Source organism: Pseudorca crassidens, chromosome 2, assembly GCF_039906515.1.
Source record: "Pseudorca crassidens isolate mPseCra1 chromosome 2, mPseCra1.hap1, whole genome shotgun sequence".
Classification (NCBI taxonomy): Eukaryota; Metazoa; Chordata; class Mammalia; order Artiodactyla; family Delphinidae; genus Pseudorca; species Pseudorca crassidens.
The window spans coordinates 2148894-2167361 of NC_090297.1; the positions used below are offsets into that span (position 1 = coordinate 2148894).

The window sequence follows — 18468 nt, forward strand, 5'->3', positions numbered from 1 at the left end:
ACCTAAACCTTTGAAGTAAGCAAGAGACATTTTATGAATTAGCAAATATTTATTTTAAGTAACAAAAATTAGTTTTATACCATACGTATTAACAAAAATGGCTTGCTATAGAAAAACAGAAGCAAAACGCTTCCTCCGGGCCACCCCAGTGGGAGACACAGCACCAAGAAGCTCTGCTCCTTTCCCACGGCCAACACAAGCCAAGGTCTCCCACCTCGAGCCACGTGGGCCTGATCACGCACGGGTCCTACGTGTGGTCACCCCTCTGCCCGAAGGCTGTGCCGACCCCCTGCTCCGTCTCCAGGAAGCACAGGCAGAAGTGGTCCTTGCTGAGGAGGGCCAGGGAGTCCCCGCTCAGGTGCCAGCACACGGAGAGCACCTGGAAGTCACCTGGAGGAAGCCAGGAGGTTAGAGCAGGATAGAGCAGCGTTCCAGGGTGACCCAGCTGGAGCCCCAGAGTTCAGCGGGTGGGAAGGCTCCCCCTGGCCTGGGACGCTAAACGCCGCGGGCCCCAGTCTGGTGCGCACACCCAGCGGCCCTGAGGTTTATGGGAAGGTGCCTCCTGAGAAGGGCTTTCACCTTCTGCTCGAGGCCGCGTTTGCTCGCGTCCCCGCTTGCGCTCACCTTCCCCAGGTACCTGCACCGACACGCAGCCCGCCGGCGACCACAGGTACACCTTGCCGCCCCCCGTGCAGATGGCCAGCCGGGCCTGCCGCGGGTCCCACTGGAAGCAGCGCACGGCGGACAGCTGCTCCAGCACTGCGAGCAGCCTCAGCTTCTGGATGTCCCAGATCCAGACGGCGGTGGGGACGCTGTCTAAGGAAGGAAGACGTGAACAGGCCCGCTTGAGTCCCCGTGCCGCTCACGCCTGAGGACGGATGCTGCCTGGGGTCTCAGTGCGGGGGGGCCCTCCCCGGGGCTGCCTGGCACACACGGGAGTCCTGTCGGCCTGAGCCCTGCTCCTTCCCAAAGAGGGACGTAGAGGGAGCAGAGGCCAGGGCCGGAGGCGCAGCGGCTGGGTGGCTGCTGCTCCGATGGGCCCAGTGACCCGAGACGCTTCTGCAGCAGGACAGGAGGAAGCACGTGCGGGAGACCCGCACCCCGACTCTCCTTTCAAGCCATTCGACTGCCCGGCCCCGAGGGAGCGGTGAGGGGACAGCACACACACGTGGACGGGCCACTGACCACTCCTCGTCGCCAGGAAGCAGTTGTCGGGACTGAAGGCCAGCGCCCCAATGCCGATCCTGGGGTTGGCTCTGTCGGCGGCAGGCTTCAGCGTCTGTAAGGAGACCGGCACCGAGGCAACCTCGTCTGGGCGTCAAAAGAGAGAGCACCCTGAGCCTCCCCGCGGGGCGAGGGCCTGCGGTCCTGCCCACAATCCCCTGCGGGGCGAGAAGCAAGCACAGGGCAGGGTCTTACGGAAAACAGGGCTCGGTGGGAACCTGGCCGCGGCGCACAAGGCCTGTCCTCGCGCCCTCCCCTGCGAGGCCGTGTTTCTGGAGCTGCGACGGGCCAGGCACCACTGCAGGGCCTGGTGGCCGTCCCAGTGGCTCCTCTGACGCCCTAATTACGCCATTTTACAGACGAGTAACGTCCCAGGTCCTCGACACAGCTGCGGTGTCTCCCTGAGCCCTTTGAGGGCCCTGCTCACCCAAGGAAGTCAGTGTTCATTAAAAAGTCGCCCTCAGAGGACCAGCCGTCAAATGAGGATTCCCAGGGCTTGTATTCAGTCAACAGAGCCAGTGGCCAGGCAGCCTGCTGGCTCACAGCTAAGAGAGACGCTGGGTACCAGGCATCGCAGGAAAGGAGAGGATTCGAAACAACAACAAGGAGCGTCTGGAATCTACCTGGACCCAGAGAACTCTTTTTTCCATAATAAAAGGAAAGGAAAGGGGAGGAAGAGAAAGGCCCCCACCCCGGGCCCAGCTGCTCACATTCGCTCTCCGTGGAGGACAGGGGTCCAGCCGCTGCTCTGGGCGGAGGGAAGGTCAGGCGGCCCAGCACCAGTGGCGGGCTCTTCTCGGCCTCCTTGTACACCACCTGGAAGACAGACGGCCCGGGCAGGATGTGCAGCCGCGGCCCCGCTCACCGCGCCCTCCTGGGCACTCTCCACGAGGTCTCACCCCCGGGCCAGCACTTCAGTGGGGACGGGTGACAGACGGGCCAGGAGCGAGGCGGCGTGTGTCACCGGAGGCCTGACGGAAAGGACGAGCGGCCCGACACCTTCAGACCGCACCGGCCGCGGGGTGGAAGGACCTCCGGCGAACCCTGTGAGGCCTGGGGCGGCGCCACCCGACCCGGCCGCCTTCCAGTCCTGTTCCTGCAGCTCCAGCAGGTCCTCCAGTCCCTGCCGGCGTCAGGGCTGCTTCTCTCCTCACCACTCACCCATCTTAGGTCCCTCACCAGCGGACAACTCACTAGGGTGTCTGTCCCCCCCGAGGCGGGGTGTCTCTCCGGGTCCCTAAGGTCTCCAAGCACCCAGACCGGCGCCTGCTGAATAAGTGGATGCTTGTTCCCACCTCAGGGCCTTTGCACTCCTGTGCCTGTTCCTACTGCCGGAATTGCTCCCCCCCAAACCCTGCATCACCTCCTCCCCGTGTCTGCCCCAGGACCCCTTGGCAGGCAGCCTTCCTACCCACCCGGGGAAGACACCAGCCCTCCCAGCCCTGGCCCAGACTCCATGGGGCAAGGGTCTGCCTGCTCTTCTCCGACTGGCCCAGAGCACGGTGGGTGCAGATGCTTGGCGCCTGCAGGCAGGGGACCCTGTTCACAGCGCAGAGCAGGAGCTGGTCCCAGAGCGAGCCGCAGGGCTGGGGGCTGGGGAGGGGAAGGACACCACTTTGGACCCCCTGGGAACGTGGCAGGAGAAACAAAGGCCACTGGGCAAGTCTGACGATTGACATGTTACAGTATCAGAAGGTTATGGGGATGTAAGGACCGGTAGCGCCATAGGTAACAGAAAGTGAAAGAGCAGTTTTCCACCCCCTCCCCAAATGCTGTTCAAACAGAAACGTGCTTCCAGACTTACTATTTTGGGATTATTAATGGTCGCGGGATGCCCGAATTCTGTGATCATTTTCCACGTCACGTGGTTAAGAATCCGCACCTGTGGCGGGGGGCGGGGGGGGGGTGGAAACCACGTGGTCAGAGCCGCTGGGGCACTGGCCGTGGGCTTCACCCCGAGGACGCCCTCCCACCTTTCCGTCGTAGCTCCCGACTGCCAGGAACTGACTGCTGGGGCTCCAGGCCACGGACTTGATGCCCAGGGACCACTCGTAAGCACAGAACGCAGACAGCAGCCGGCCGTCCAGGGAGTAGAGCAGGATCTTGTACTGCCGAGACATTGAAATCGTTACTGAACCCAGAGCGGAGGCAGTGAGACTCGGGGCGGGGACACTGCCCTCCCCGATGGCGGTGGGAAACGGGGACGTGGGACCACAACTAGGGGAGCCAAGCGGTAACACGGTGGGAGGGGGAACCGGGCGCTAACAAGCTCCTCGGCTCGACGTCTGAAAGACGCAGTTAATGCGCTCGGCGTTCGGAGGCCGTGAGAGAAATACTGGCGTCGGCGCTTAGAGCAGAAAGGGTCCCGAGGGGGCCGTCTACCTCCAGGCAGGAGTCCCAGGCGGCCAGCACGCAGCCGTTGGGGGCCCACTCGATCCCGGCCAGGTCCTGCGTGTCCGTGTCAAAGTGCTTGCCGAGGCGGGCGGGGGGAGATGAAATTGAAAACGTTTTCAACAGATACACGAACGTTTATTTTATAACTGATGTGTTAACACATTCAGTATTTAATATCCTCATCTAGACACCGACAGAAACGTGTACAGCCGTGTCCTCCTGCTGTGCCGTCCGGCCTGAGCGCTGGGGAGGTTCCAGGCCGGGCACACGGGGCTGCGACGTGGCTCAGGCCTCCGTCCGCCCCGCGCCTGTACCTGCTTCTTGCCTGGCTGAGTCTTGTGCCTTTAAGACCAGCCCAGGCAAGACCCTCCCAGGACATCCCTGCCCCGTCGAGGAGGCCTCTGTCTGGCGGCATCCGGGGGTCCTGCCCGGCCCTGTGCGTCTGTGTCCATGGCCTCCTGCCCCACGCAGGAACGTGCTCAGTGTTAAACTCCGGCTCACTCTTCCGCCTGATGCAGCCACACATATGCAAATACCACGGAACCAACAGGAAGGGAGGTGGCACCAACCTGGTGGCCTGTTAACTGTGAACACACCGCAAGCACGCGTCATCGCAACACATCCTACGAACGCCTGCCGGTGTGCGTGCCGCGTGGTTACAGGCAGCACCGGCCTTTGGGAATGTGGAATCACATTGCTCCATATCACGGAAGATGCCCTGGAACCTCAGACAATGCACTCCTCCCCTCCCCCCACGCCCCAGGGTCACTCGGCTCCCAGGTGGGGACAAGTCTCACCCGCAGAAGCTGCCAGTCGCTGCAGACCAAGATGCTCACGTAGTCTTTGCAGTCCCGTCTTTCGGCCAGCGCCAGGTAGCGGCCGTCCCTGGTAAAGGTTATTCCTGCCGAGAAGAGTGAAAGGTCCCGGGATCGAGAAGCAGATTGCAGCAGTGGTTTTCAAGTTAGAACGAGAAAGAGAAAGCAGAGGTCTGAAGAGGGGGACGTGGCACACAGAGCCCGGCGTCTGTAGCAGGGAGTGTGTCTACAAAGGGCGGGGTCTCCACACCCTTGCTCAGACTTCTGACCTGCAGTGAACCTGCGAGAAATACACAGTGACCTGAGCCCCGATGAGCCCCAATCCATTACTGGGAAGTGTGGTGCCCTACGGAGTGTTGTGTTCTTAGGAAATTAACCGCAGGAAACTCAGCTGGTTCAGAGCAGGCTTGTCATGACATTTCCTATTTTTACTTTTGAATTTAAATTTGGAAGAAGTCAATTCAAGGTAAGAATCTGGCTGCAACCAGACTGTACTTTCTCGGTCCGTATTAGCGAACCGAGCCCGTGGCCACATTTCATACCTCATGGGTCAAAAGAACACCTAAATGACAGAGCTGTCATTTCCACCAAGAAGGGTGTGTGTCATCTGGAGAGACACTGATATTCAAACTATAAAAATAAAAAATAAGTGTACAATTGCACACCATTCACATGTGAGGTTCAAACTGCTGACGGCAAGAGAAAAAAATGGAAAAATCATTCAAACTATGTACTGCTTCTTTCTGTTTCTTAACTGAAATACCGCCATGTAACTTCAGGACTCAAGACAGTGGGGCACCCGACCGGCCCAGCTAAACCCGCGGGGGCGGGCTCCCCGCCGGCACAGAGGACACATGCCTCTGGCCCTCCTCGGTGATGTCCAGGTGGGACAGGTCGCCACTTCCCCACTCCAGGCCTCACAGAGTTAAGTCAATGGAGGATTCGGTTCAGAATCCGGTGTGTGAGGTGGGGGTGCGAGACTGACATGAACTGGAGGGACCTGAGCACCCACTCAGGCAGCAGATGTAAAGGGTTTACGTGTAAGTCCTTCTTCTTTGACGTCCTAAAGGACAATATACCCTCCTTAGTCACTGACGTCGCGTACAGGAGAAGCCCTAGAGACACAGGTGGGAATGGTCACGGATGAAGTACTCACTAGGAGGTCGGGGGGGGGCGGGTACAGAGGAAAAACACTGGCTATGAGCTGACACACGGCCGAGGCAGCTCTTGCCTGTGTCTGAAATTTTCCCAGGTAAAAAGGTCCCCAAGCCCCGAACTACGACAGAGGAATGGCTTCTGAGTACCTCTGGCCGACTCACCCTGCTGACAAGCCTTAGGGTACTTGATGTAGGACACGGACTTTGTGCACAAGGACCAGACAGTTATCCGCAGCTGCCGGGGCAAAGGGAGGGAAAAGAGAAAGGGAACAGCATATATTTAGCATCTTCGGAGAGTCCATTCCAAGTCTTACACCAGATCGTCAGCGCCCAAGCGAGAGATTCCCGCAGCAGTTCCCGCGTCAGCGGTCCCGTGGTGTTTTCTGCCTGAAGGCGTGTGTCAAACTCACGTCTTACGATTGTTACATTTAAATTTTGTTTTGGCTGCGCCAGGCGGCTTGTGGGATCTTAGTTCCCTGACCAGGGATGGAACCCGGGCCACGGCAGTGAGAGCGCAGAGTCCTAACCACCACTGGACTGCCAGGGAAGTCCCATGTTTGTTAAATTTAACGCTCTTGCTCCTTGGTTTTCATTTTGTGACAATATTATCTGAGTGACACAAAGTTAAATGCAAGTTCATTGTAGTTCAAAGCACTGTCATCCTCCTTCTCGACCTCACTTATGTTGTATCACAGGCACGTCTGTACAGGAAACAGCAGCATGTAGAGGGTCCAGCACTGCAGGGGGTTCAGGTACCCACGGGGTCCTGGAAGGCATCCCCTGCGGATGAGGGTGGGGGATGCCGTAGTCACAGTTCTCACATAATAATAACCCTAAACACGCTGCTTAGAGAAACACGTCTAGGAGGGAGGCCACGCAGGACGCTCCTCAGTCCTCTGAAGCAGATGAAGGGCGAGCAGCTCTGCCTCACCGGGCAGCCCCAGGCTGGCAGGGACGGGAAGTGGCCCGACTCCGCGCATGGAGGCCTCTGCGGAAGATTTCTGGGGGACCCACCGTGGGCACATCGCGCAGGTAGCGACAGCTGCCCGGGCTGTTGCAAAACGGCAGGAAGCAGACATGTCAGTGAGGGACCGGCGAGTGCGCCAGGGATGGACGCCTAGGCTCGGGGAGCTGCGCTCGGGGTCGGTGGAGGGGGACGACCCAGAGCCTCCGCACTGTCACCCCGGCCCTGTGAGCAGGCAAGGCCCCCGCGCCCAGGCACGGGGAGGGCTGCTGGAGCCGCCCCAGACCCCCTCGGAGCCTCAACGTGAACAGTCACCCTTGACCGGAGTTTCCAAATGTTTGTTTCGGAAAAGCATGTCCACACCATTCCCATCGGCCGTCAGGGAAGGTAAATGGGTGCCCTGCCACCTCCAGCTCCCGCAGCCCCCAGGCCAGTGGACACGGACGAAGCTGTGTTTACCAGGCGTGGTTGTGAGGTAAGGAACACGGGCTGGAAAACTGCTTTCATCAAATAAGCATAGCTTTAAAAACTGTGGGACTTCACATGAAGTAAAACACAGGGCCCTGCGTTTCTGTACCAGTGTGATTCCTGCAAGCTAGGCCCTTTTTCTTTTTTAGCTTAGGAGGTTTAAAAAATGAATTAACTGCATTTTCTCCACATTGTCTCTTAGGAAAGAAAAGAATCTGATGGAAGAATCTGATGTCCTGAACTGCCTCTGTGAAAAGCTCACGCGGCATTTGGGGACACGAGGGATGCAGACAAGCTGCAGGGTTGGCAGCACTTCTGGGCTGTACTCAAGGTAAAGCGCTTGTCCATCTAAGGCAAAGGTACCAGGGCGTGCAGACGAGGCACGGCCCAGGAGCGAGGCTCACCCTGACGACAGGCTTGTTCCCTGTAAAACCTGCTCTCGGAGGCCAAGGAGGGTGGAAAGGCACACCATTCCCAGCCCAGCAGGTCTGGGTGTTAAATCCACCTGGACACGCACAGCCGGAGCCATCTGGCCTGGAACACCTGTCCTCCAGGTGAGCGAGGAGGGAAGGCCCAGGGCGCTCCTGACTGGGAGCCCCCCATCCCCTGCCCCATCCACACTTCTCTGTTAAAGGCAGAAAAGACACAAAGCACCTGAGCCTGATTTTTACCCGCCATCCCCCGTCAAAAGCCATCCCCCATCAAAAACAGTTAAAAGAAACGCAACTGTGTGTAACCTTAACAAATGCAGTGAGAAAGAGGCAGATAAACGCCCGCCTCCCCTCCGTGAGCTCGAGGAGGTGGCAGCACCACAGGAGGGGAGAGCGCAGGAGGAGAGGCCAGAGGTGGCCGAAGGGCAGGCTCCCGGAGGGCCGCCGACCAGGCCCGCTTCTGTGCTCACCCACACACCCTGCGGCGGGAAAGCGGAGGCCAGGGGGCCTTGACCTGGGATTTCAGGTCTGGTCCCACGGCATCACCGTCACCACCAAGGGTCCTTCCAAGGTGTCGGCCCTTCAGCAGGACCCCCCTCTGGGCTGGGCTGTGCTTTCAGGCGTTGCCACATTTAAGGGTGAACTGGAACGCTAATCTCGCCAGAGAACAGTCACTTTTGAGAAAGAGTTTCTTAGCTCATCTCCCTTCCCACAACACTTTCTAGCTGTCTTGACGTAAAAAATAAGTACATTTTTATTACTTGATCACTGCTGCCGGTGACTTAAGCAAAAATACTTAAAATGATGTTTTCCAACTCAGAGATTGTTTGGAAAATTAACTCAAGAAACACAGCAGGGCTTCCCTGGTGGCACAGTGGTTGAGAGTCCGCCTGCCGATGCAGGGGACGCGGGTTCGTGCCCCGGTCCGGGAAGATCCCACATGCCGCAGAGCGGCTGGGCCCGTGAGCCATGGCCGCTGAGCCTGCGCTTCCGGAGCCTGTGCTCCGCAATGGGAGAGACCACGACAGTGAGAGGCCCGCGTACCACAAAAAAAAAAAAAAAAAGGAACACAGCAAACTGACAGCAGCCCACCGAGTTCTTTATCAGTATGGATGTGCGTGGCTTCCCTCTCTTGTTAGAAGTGGGAATGCATTCAGAGGTCCAGTTCCTCCCGGTTTACACACGTACACCTGCGTGAACACCCTTGGCCCTTCCCCTGGACTGAAGCAGAGTCAAGAGCTGATACAACAAAATGGAAAACTTTGGAATAAATTCTATAAAGTATGTACAAGATCTATCCAATGAAAATCCCGCTTAGAAAAATAATTTAAAGACTTAAGAAAACGAAAAGTATCCTATGTTCATGGATCCAAAGACTCAGTACTGTTAAGATGGCCGCTACCCCCAACTGCTCTGCAGATTCAACGCAATCGCAACTTCAAAATTCTGGCACAATTTCTTTCTTTTTTTAGAAATTGACTAATTTATTCCAAAATGGATACGGAAATACTAAAGACCCAGAATGGCCAAAACGACTTTGAAAAAGGACAAAACTGGAAAACACACTGATTTGGGTTTCCAGACCTACTATTAAGCTTTAGTGATCCGGAGCACGTGGTATTGGCACAAAGACAGACTAAGAGATCGATGTAACAACACAGAGTCCAGAAACAGCCCCGCATACCTACAGGCAACTGATTTCTGACAAAGGTGCAAAGGGGGGAAAGGACAGAAATTCAAGACGAATCCCACATCTGCACTTAGCAGCTGACGTCATAGAAACTCTAAAAGGAAACAGAAGAAACTCTGTGATCTTGGGCTGGGCAGGGATTTCTTTAGACACAAAGTGCACAAATGATAAAAGAAAAAACTGACCCATTAGACCCCGTCAAAATGAAAGACTGCTCTTTAAAAGAAACTGTTAACAAAATGAAAAAGCAAGCCAGAGACCAGGAGAGAATATTTACTAAACATGTATCTGACAAAGAACTTGTAACCAGAACCTTACAGCTCAACAAAAGGACAAACGGCCTAATAAAGAAACGGACGGATGATATGAACAGACAAGAGTTATAGGATGATGGGCACACAAAAGACGCTTAGTATTATCAGTCATATGGAAATCACCAAGAAAACCCACAATGAGACACCAGCACACATCTGACTGCCTAACAGAAGGGGCTGTGATGAGCAGCGTTGGTGAGACTATGGAACAAACTCCTGCACTGTTGGGGGGAAGGCTAAACGGCACAGCTACTGCGGAAAAGAGTCCGCGGTTTCTTAAGCTGTAAACATACACCTCCCGGCACCCCCCACTCCAGGTTTTTACCCGAGAGGAAGAAAAACCCGCGTCCGCAGACAGCCCTGTGAGGATATTCACGACAGCTCCATCGGCCAGTGGGTGATACACACAGAGGGTGGGGAATCCACACGGGGACACCACTCAGCTCCGAGAAACCGGAGCTGATGCCCACAGACGCGGACGGATTTCAAGAAGAGCACGAGGCCGAGTGATGGAAGCCAAACACAAAACTCTGCAAGCCACGTGGCCCCTCTCACATGGAATCTGAAGCGTAAACCAAGAGCGCCAGGAAGCAGGCCAGAGGTGGGCAGCAGGATGCCTGGAGGGCGGGAGGTGCCCGCTGGGTGGTGCAGGCGCGCTCCATGCCCCCCGGGGCGGCAGCTGCGTGTCCCAGCTCACGGTGCACACGCTGAAAGCGGGTGAACATTGCTGTCCGTAAGTAGCTCCAACTGGCTTTACTGAGATAGAAGCAAAGGTTCTCCGGTCGGGGTTTGTGTCCTTAAGACAACCACAGGCCACTTACAACATACATACTAAAACTGAAGGATACGGAAAGGCTGAAAGTCAAAGGATGAAAAAGAGATACCCTGAAAGGCCCAACCCCGGAAGGATGGCGTTTGGCGCCATCATCTGACAAAACACACTGCAGAACAGAAGAAACTATGAGACGGAAGAACCGTTTATAATAATAAAAGGCTCAGTTCACCATGAAACCTGGAACAGCTCTAGCAACAGAGCCTCAAAAACACACGAGGAAACCTGGCAGAGCAGAGGCAGCGAGGAGGGCACAGCCCTGTTACACGTTAACATCCTGTAACACAGGAGGGAGACGGGCCGACGACGGCACAGAATGGAAAATCGGGACCGATCGCGTCAGTGTAAAGCAATTCAGTTCTCGAGACAGGTGGTAAAGACGGACTTCTTAACAAATCCTGTTGGGAACAGATAAAAATGGATACACTCCTGACACGACCACTATAAACTCCACGTGAACCTGAAATACATATTTAAATTAAGTGTGTGCGTGGGTGTGTATAAAATAAGATATGGAAACTCGACGTCACCAATACTTAGAGAAATGAAAATGCAAACCACAGTGCAGTACCACTGCAGTTCTGCTGGACTGGCATCCATTTCACATCCTGATCAAACCGCATCTCCTACAACCAGGCGACCTCCCCTCCCCAAACGTCCGAGAGAGAACGCCTGGATACGGGCTGGAGCAGACGCCCACAGTCCATTCCCTGCCGCATGGACCGCAACAGCTCCAATGCCCAGCACCAGCAGGGTGGCTGCATAAACCATGGCATGACTTTCCCTACAAGGACTGAAAGAAGCAGTCAAACCCTCGACGTGGATGAATCTCAAAAACGATATCGAGGGGGAAGAAAGAACCACAACAGAACACAGAGTATGAATTCATTTAAGCAAACTTTAGACAAATGCACACCATAGTGTACGGTGTCTGCACACACACGCGCACACACAGATAAGACCTTGAGGTAAGTAAGGATGTGCTTAATGCAAAATGCAGAGCGAGGAGCCCCGCGGGCTGAGGTGGGGCCCACAGACACCCTGCAGTCCTGAGTGCTCTGTTCTCAGGCCTCACGGCAGCGCGCAGGCTGCCTGTCAGTGAACCTTGTCCAAAGAGCACGGTTTCTCTTTCACACTGACAGGTGCCTGTCTGGGGGCTGGATTTGGGCCCGAAGAATTATAAGCATGAAGCCTTTTAAATGAGGCTATATGAACAGCTCAAGTTCTCTCCAACAGCCCTGTAAAGTGTCAACGTGTGTAACGTGGAGAAACCAGGCCCCCTTCACTTGCTGTCTCCCTCCCAATGGCCTAAACTGGCAGACATCAAACTCAATATAATGACGAGATGTGTTCACACCACCCCAGCCTTCCCTGATCCCCTAATGTGACACGCTGACGAGATGTGTTCACACCACCCCACCCGTCCCTGATCCCCTAATGTGACACGCTGACGAGATGTGTTCACACCACCCCACCCGTCCCTGATCCCCTAATGTGACACGCTGACGAGATGTGTTCACACCACCCCACCCCTCCCTGATCCCCTAATGTGACACGCTGACGAGATGTGTTCACACCACCCCACCCCTCCCTGATCCCCTAATGTGACACGCTGACGAGATGTGTTCACACCACCCCACCCCTCCCTGATCCCCTAATGTGACACGCTGACGAGATGTGTTCACACCACCCCACCCCTCCCTGATCCCCTAATGTGACACGCTGACGAGATGAGCTCACACCACCCGAGCTATCTCTGATTTACTGTCAGACTTCAAATGTTCTTCGCGCTCAGAGCTCCTGCCCAGGGCCCCATGTCCCAAGTAAGTCCAAGGCTTGAAGAGGAAATGAATGAAGAGGTTAGAAACACACAGATCATATGTCTTGAGGGAAAGATGTAAATTTGTTCATCCTGAAGTTCATTTTCAATTGTTGAATCAAAGAACCTGTTTAAATCCTTAAAAATATAATTTAAGCTGTTCTTTTAAAAAAATCTTTTCTTTTCATTAAAACTGGGCAAAAAGATTATACAACAACACTCATGGGCTTATAATGCTCTGACCACTTACGACGTATACCCTTCCCCCCAAACCACCCACTCTAACGCTCCCAAGCAATTCAGGAGGAGGGGGCCTTCGGGGCGCCCCACTCACGTGGAATTCCGTCGTGTTGAGGATGTGGCGCCCATCGGGGCTCCAGCAGGAAGCCACCAGCCCTGCCGAGCCCTCGTCTATTTTGCAGTGCCACTCTGGCTGCTCCAAAGACCACACCTACAGTCACAAGAGAGAGACGGGTCAGTGCGCTCCGCAGGCTTGAAGCCAACCGGCCACGAGCTGCGCGGCGGCGAACACGGGCGAGCCCTCGGAACCTTCCAGCACGAAGGGCTGGGCCCGGGTTGCACCGCAGAGGTAAGGCGCGCTACTCGGTGACAGCGTGTTGTCGTGCTCCGAAGGGGGCACCCCTCTGCTGTCCCTGAGACCTCACTTAGTTAGGTGTGGGGTCTACAACAAGACACATCTCAGCGCTCCCACACAGGACGAGCGAGTTGCTGGGCTGCCCTCTGAACACTGCCTGTTACTGAGTTAACTTGGTTACAGATCAAGGACACTTAAGTGTCTTCTTATCTTAAACTATCTTAAACTATGAGCGAACTATTAACGGCCTTTGAGCTGTGCTGCCTCTTCTTCCAGACCGGCAGGGCACAGGACGAGGCCCTTCGCGGGGGCTACGCTCCGGGACGGGGGGCGTCCGAGCCTCGGGCCGCAAACCTGCACCAGCCCCCGCTTGTAGAGGGCACACAGGATGAAGAGCGAGTCGGCCGACCACTCGATGTGCTGGATCTGGTCCAGGCACGTGTACAGCTGGCAGATCTGGAGGGTGTTGGCATCCCGGACCACTAACCGGTACTGGACGCAGGAAGCCTGGAGAGGGAGGAGAGAGGCGGGTGGTGTGGGCTCTGCAGGAGGGTGCTCTCGGCGCGGCCCTCCAGCCAGGGGCTGCCTCCTTCTCTCCCTGCACACACGCTTCCTGCCTAGATGGCCTCGTGCTCATCATGTGGACAGCCTGTTCTCAACAAAGAGGAGTTAATGGAAGATAAAACTGAAATGTACAAACCAGGTGCCCAAACTGTTGAATCCCCAGAGAAAGTATTATTTGCAAACTCTCTACTGGAGTCAGGTTCTACCTTCTTCACTGTGTGACTAACCCTGAAGCAGGAAACGGCACTGCGGAGAGGCCCATCTGTGAACAACCCAATCCTCTCTGCTTCCATCACCTGCAGACAAGCTGTAAGGAGTGAGCAGGGAGGTGCGGGGCTGCGGGGGAGAACGACCCCAGAGGCGCAGTTCCCTTCTGTTCAATGTCTGACTTGGAGCCTAAGCAACAGAAAGGCAACATACAGGTTTGAAATTCTGCAGGTGTAAGGACGCTTCATAAATGCTCATTGACCTGTGATGAGAGAACAGAAAAGACATGTTGGTCTCTGCCCTCAGGTCCTGACACAGGGCTCCTGAATGAAACCTGTGCAATTTCCTGGGTGACAGGAGCGTCTTTTGTTCTAGAGCGGCAACTCTGGGTGGGCTCCTGGATGGGGCTGTCACCCGGAAGACCAAGCCAAGATTAGAAGCTTGGAAATTTCAGCCCCACCCCGCTTTCTCTTCGGCGAAAAGGACTAAAAATGGAGTTAATGATGGCTCAGGCCCATGAAGGCCCCGTACAATCCCAATAATACGGGGTTCGGAGCTTCCAGGGGGGTGAGCACAACCAGACACGGAGGGTGACGCACCCCAGATTCACAGGGACAGACGCTCCTGCACTCAGGGCCCCCCGGGCCTCACCCTGTGTACCTCTTCATCTGGCTGCTCATGCGTGTCCTTCACCATATCCTTTAATAAACTGGTAAACGTGTTTCTCTGAGTGCTGTGAGTCACTAGCAAATCAATGGAACCCAAAGAGGACATCATGGAACCTCTGACCTATAGCCAGTTGGTCAGACGCACAGGTGACAACCTGGACCCACAATTGGCGTCTGAAGGGGGAGGAAGCAGTCTTGTGGGACTGAGCCCTTAACCTGTTGGACCTGGCGCTCTCTCCAGGTAGACAGTGTCGGAATTGAGTCAAACTGTAGGACACCCAGCTGGCGTGGTGGACAACTCCTTGGTGTGGGGAAAAAACCCCACACGGTTGGTGACCAGATGTGTCAGAAGTGTTGAGTGTGGCAGTCGTGTGGGACTCACAGGAGGAAGGGCTGGCGGGGTTCTTACACACCCACATTAACTTATTCCTAATCCTGACTCTGAAAAGTTTAAGTGTTAATACAGGTTTCTTAAAGATACAGTTACTTTATGTCTATATTTGTTAATAATATCCAAATCCAAGCAAATAATTTCTATGATTGAGTAAACGTACCTGCTAATAGGACAGTACCTCACAGTTCAAAAATCAAGAACTGACTTTTCAATGTTAATTGTTTCATTTTTGTATTTATCAAGGTCAAACTGGATTATTGGATTTTTGTTTTATAAACTCCCATTAAAAAAAAGCCACAAGAGGGACTTGCCTGGTGGGACAGTGGTTAAGAATCCGCCTGCCAATGCAGGGGACACGGGTTCGAGCCCTGGTCTGGGAAGATCCCACATGCCACAGAGCAACTAAGCCCGTGCGCCACAAATACTGAGCCTGCGCCACAAATACTGAGCCTGTGCTCTAGAGACCGCGAGCCACAACTACTGAAGCCCGTATGCCACAACTACTGAAGCCTGCACGCCTAGAGCCCGTGCACTGCAACAAAGAGTAGCCCCCGCTCGCTGCAACTAGAGAAAAGCCCGCACGCAGCAACGAAGACCCAACACAGACCAAAAAAAAAAAAAAAAAAGCCACATGAGTTTTGCATGGGAAAAGGAGAGTAGGGGAGGGATTGCAGATTAGAAATACTGTGTCCCATGCCTATCTTTTCATATTGTAGCTTTGAAAGCTGTGATCAGTTACAATAAACTCCTTACAAAATGGAATGTTTGTAGCAACACTTGGAAAAACCTTATCAAATCTGTTGCAAGATATTAAAAATGGCAACATGGCCCTACTTTTTCCAGCACCTAGGATAGAGCTTTGAAGAACATGGTTCCAGTAACATTACTGTCTAGCGCTCACGATATTTAAATCAGAAAGATCTGATTATTTTGGTGTAAAACCCAAAAAAGTGCCAAAATTAAATGAGGAAATATAATCTCTCTTTATAATTCACTAGAATTTTCATAAATGACCAAAGGGGGGGGAACCCCTAACGTATGCGGGAGTATTTTGAATATACCAAGGTTTTTTGGGGTGCCACTTAAGCTAAAGACATTTTGTATTTTGGAGCTGAATGCCATATTATGTGATTTAGAATAAAACCTCCACAAAGAAGGCAAACGTGTACATCCATCCTCAAAGAACTAGATAAGGATGAAAGGAATGTTAACAAAACTCGAACTGAAAAAAGAATCAGGAAGCATCAGTTACTAATTAGTGAAACTGAGTACACTTTCTATAAAGCATAATTTTTCTTCTTCATGTCTTTCCAATGCCAATGATCCCTCACCCACCACATGCCCTCACCCTAAGATTCTGAGGATATACACGGGTCACGCTGGTATATTTCAAAACTTAACTTTCATGTACAAGACAGCTCAGTGATGTCAGAAGCATTCTGCCACCCATGGAATCAGCAGCTCAAATCTCAGGAGTGCGGACAACTCTCTTTATCTGCGCATAGAATGCTATTATCTAAATTATTCATCTGGCATGTAGTAGAAACGGGTGAAGAGGGCTGGGAAAGGCCACAACAAGCAGCTGCACCACTGCACCAGTTTACAGCCAACTGGTAGACTATATACGTGCCTTTTGTGACAAACTAACAACAACGATCCGATATCTCCTGTGTCCTCAAATCTGTGAAAGCAGCATTGCTTTTACCTGCCTTTAACAGATGGAAACCCAGGTGCAGGCATCAGGCGGCTTCCTGGGTTCCCAGGCTGCAGCATCTTCCCAGGTCCCCTTCCCAGGGTCACCTGTCTGCAGCACCTGCCCGGGGCCCACACCTGCAGACCCTCGAGCTCCCTCCATCCAGGCCCAGCGGCCGCCCCGCTCTCCGCTCCCTGGATCCCCGCCTCCCGGTGAGGACAGGCGCCTCCCCGCTGAGGGCCCACCCTCGGCCCAGGCCCCGCGGCCGCTCACCAGATACTTGCCGTCCGGGGAGAACTTGCAGAGCAGGCTGGAGAGCTTGAACACCTCGGAGAAGTTCATGGCGGCCGCTGGACCCCACGACCGCGAAACCCAGCCCGCCGCAACCGCCCCTCCGCGACCGGAAGTGACGGAGGACGAGCGCCGCAGCCAGTCAGGGCTCCGGGCGGACGCGTGCATTGTGGGGCTTGTAGTTCGCCACCCGGCACCCCGCGCGCCGCCGCGCCTTAAAGGAGACGCGGCGTTTTGTCCCACCCGGGATTTCCGCCGGTGCTCGGGTGTGGGGAGGTCCCCTTCAGCTAGGGTTGTCAGATAAAATGCAGAAAGTGCACTTAAACTGAATTTCACGTAAACAACGAATCATTTTCTAGGATAAATATGTTCCCAAATACCACATGGCACGTATTTATGCTGAAAAACTACCCCCTTATCTGAAATTCAAATTTAACTGGCGTCCTGTGTGTCTGTGTATTTATATTCATATATTTATATTTAATGTAAAGACATATTTACATGTAAATGTATTCAAACATAAACGTGCTTGCGTATAGAATATATAATATAGCGCATAATACGTATATTATATTTTATACATGGAGTATGAATAAATATTCGTTTTTCTTTGTTTGTCTTTTGGCTAAATCCGGCAACTATGCCTGCAGCAAGGCCCTCACTTCACGCTCAGGAGCTGCTCTGATCCAGGAAGTAACGAATTTGACGCTTGCTCCGCACGGAGAGCGCGTGGATCGCGCGCACCCTCTTGTCCATCTCACGCGCGCACCTGTGCTCGGACCCGCGAGGAGGAGAAGGACACCCGGGTCCGGACCCGGGGCCCCGCCGCACCCGCCCTCCGCACGGACGGGAGCGAGCAGCTGCGTCGGCGCTGGCTCTGCCGACCTTGCCTGCCCCGTGAGGGCCTTGTCCCCTCGCCCACTAGGGACTCCGGGTCCTCTTCACCCAACATCAGCCTCCCCCCACACCCCCGCCAGGCCCTGCCGGCGCCTCTGCCGCCCCAAGATGACACGGACCCTGACACCCAACCCCGCCCCTGAGTTCTGAGAATCGAGACCCGGCCCGGGTCCTCCTCGCACCTCCGCGACCCGGGCCCGCGTCTTCGCCCTGCGGAAGCCCACCGACTTCCCAGAACGAACGGGTAGGGGATGCGTACAGGCGTCCTGCTCGGCGGTGCCGGCCTTTTTTTTTTCCCTGGCCAGATCAAACCCTGTGTGATTCGTCTTTGGGCTCCCCCCCTTACCCCGCACCTTGCAAACAGTAGGTTAGCCATAAAGGTGTGTGGCAGTCAGCCAGACGGGCCAGGTGAGGTGCGGACGCCGTGCACCAGTCCGGGGCTGCGCACAGTTCCACGGCAACATTGCCGCGTGGGTTCCCCTCGCCTGGGAGCCTCGGTCGGAGGGAGATAACGGGTCCCTTGAGCACCAGAAGGCAGCGTACAGCACGTGCCCGCCGCCTAGAGCCTTCAAAATTCGCCAGCGCGTCGGGTTCTCCAGCCGAGGCCCTAGGACTGGGTGAGAGCCCTGAAGAGCCCGTCTGCCCTGCGGGGGACGCGAACCATGGAGCCACAGGTGTCGGGGCCTGAGGGAAGTCTTCGCCTGAGGCGGTCTCTGCGCGTAAAAAGCAATCCCCAGTGCACGACCCACGTGTCGCCTTGGACACCCGTGCGTACCTGCGCAACGCGAAACGGAATCCGGCCCCGGGGGCCGGGGGCGGGATGGGAGGCGGCGGCGACCCGGGAGTGTGTTTGCTTATAGAATTATTATTCCCTGGGGGCCGTGGTCACATCCTCCGCCCAGGAAGAAAGCAGGCTGGGGCCGAGAGTCGCGTCCAGAGGGTCCCCGCGGATCCGTAATGCGGGCCGGGGCCGAAGCGAGGCCGTGACCTCCGCTGGGTGAGCGGTGTAGGTGGCGCGCCCTCCGGGGCGAAGGAGCCCGGCTAGTACCAC

General features: G+C 55.1%; 1 protein-coding gene across 5 annotated transcripts; it reads right to left on the minus strand.

Annotated features, from left to right (window-relative positions):
• Positions 1–29: 29 nt before the first annotated feature.
• On the minus strand, positions 30–16636 carry WRAP73 (WD repeat containing, antisense to TP73). Of its 5 annotated transcripts, none has more exons than XM_067717857.1 (13): positions 16503–16626; positions 13495–13663; positions 13058–13210; positions 12443–12559; positions 5753–5825; positions 4416–4519; positions 3607–3693; positions 3198–3332; positions 3029–3106; positions 1935–2040; positions 1186–1311; positions 625–816; positions 30–390 (listed from the first exon to the last, which is right to left on the minus strand). In XM_067717857.1, the coding sequence occupies exons 2-13, from the start codon at positions 13558–13560 to the stop codon at positions 248–250; spliced, it is 1380 nt and encodes a 459-aa protein (XP_067573958.1). In that variant the 5' UTR covers positions 13561–13663; positions 16503–16626; the 3' UTR covers positions 30–247. The 5 variants fall into 5 exon arrangements, with proteins under 5 accessions (XP_067573958.1, XP_067573967.1, XP_067573975.1 ...); XM_067717866.1 differs by lacking the exon at positions 13495–13663 and adding an exon at positions 13688–13736; XM_067717874.1 differs by lacking the exon at positions 13495–13663 and having other exon boundaries at positions 625–812; positions 1186–1279; positions 16503–16624.
• Positions 16637–18468: the final 1832 nt, after the last annotated feature.

What these genes read in the sequence shown, in the direction of transcription:
- WRAP73 (XM_067717846.1), bottom strand. Translation starts at nt 16,571, where the DNA reads ATGAACTTCTCCGAGGTGTTCAAGCTCTCCAGCCTGCTCTGCAAGTTC. An exon ending in ACAAGCGGGGGCTGGTGCAG is followed by an intron (nt 12,560 to 13,057) that starts GTTTGCGGCCCG and finishes TTGTGACTGTAG; the next exon opens with GTGTGGTCTTTGGAGCAGCC. An exon ending in CCATTAATAATCCCAAAATA is followed by an intron (nt 2,041 to 3,028) that starts GTAAGTCTGGAA and finishes TCTGTCTTCCAG; the next exon opens with GTGGTGTACAAGGAGGCCGA.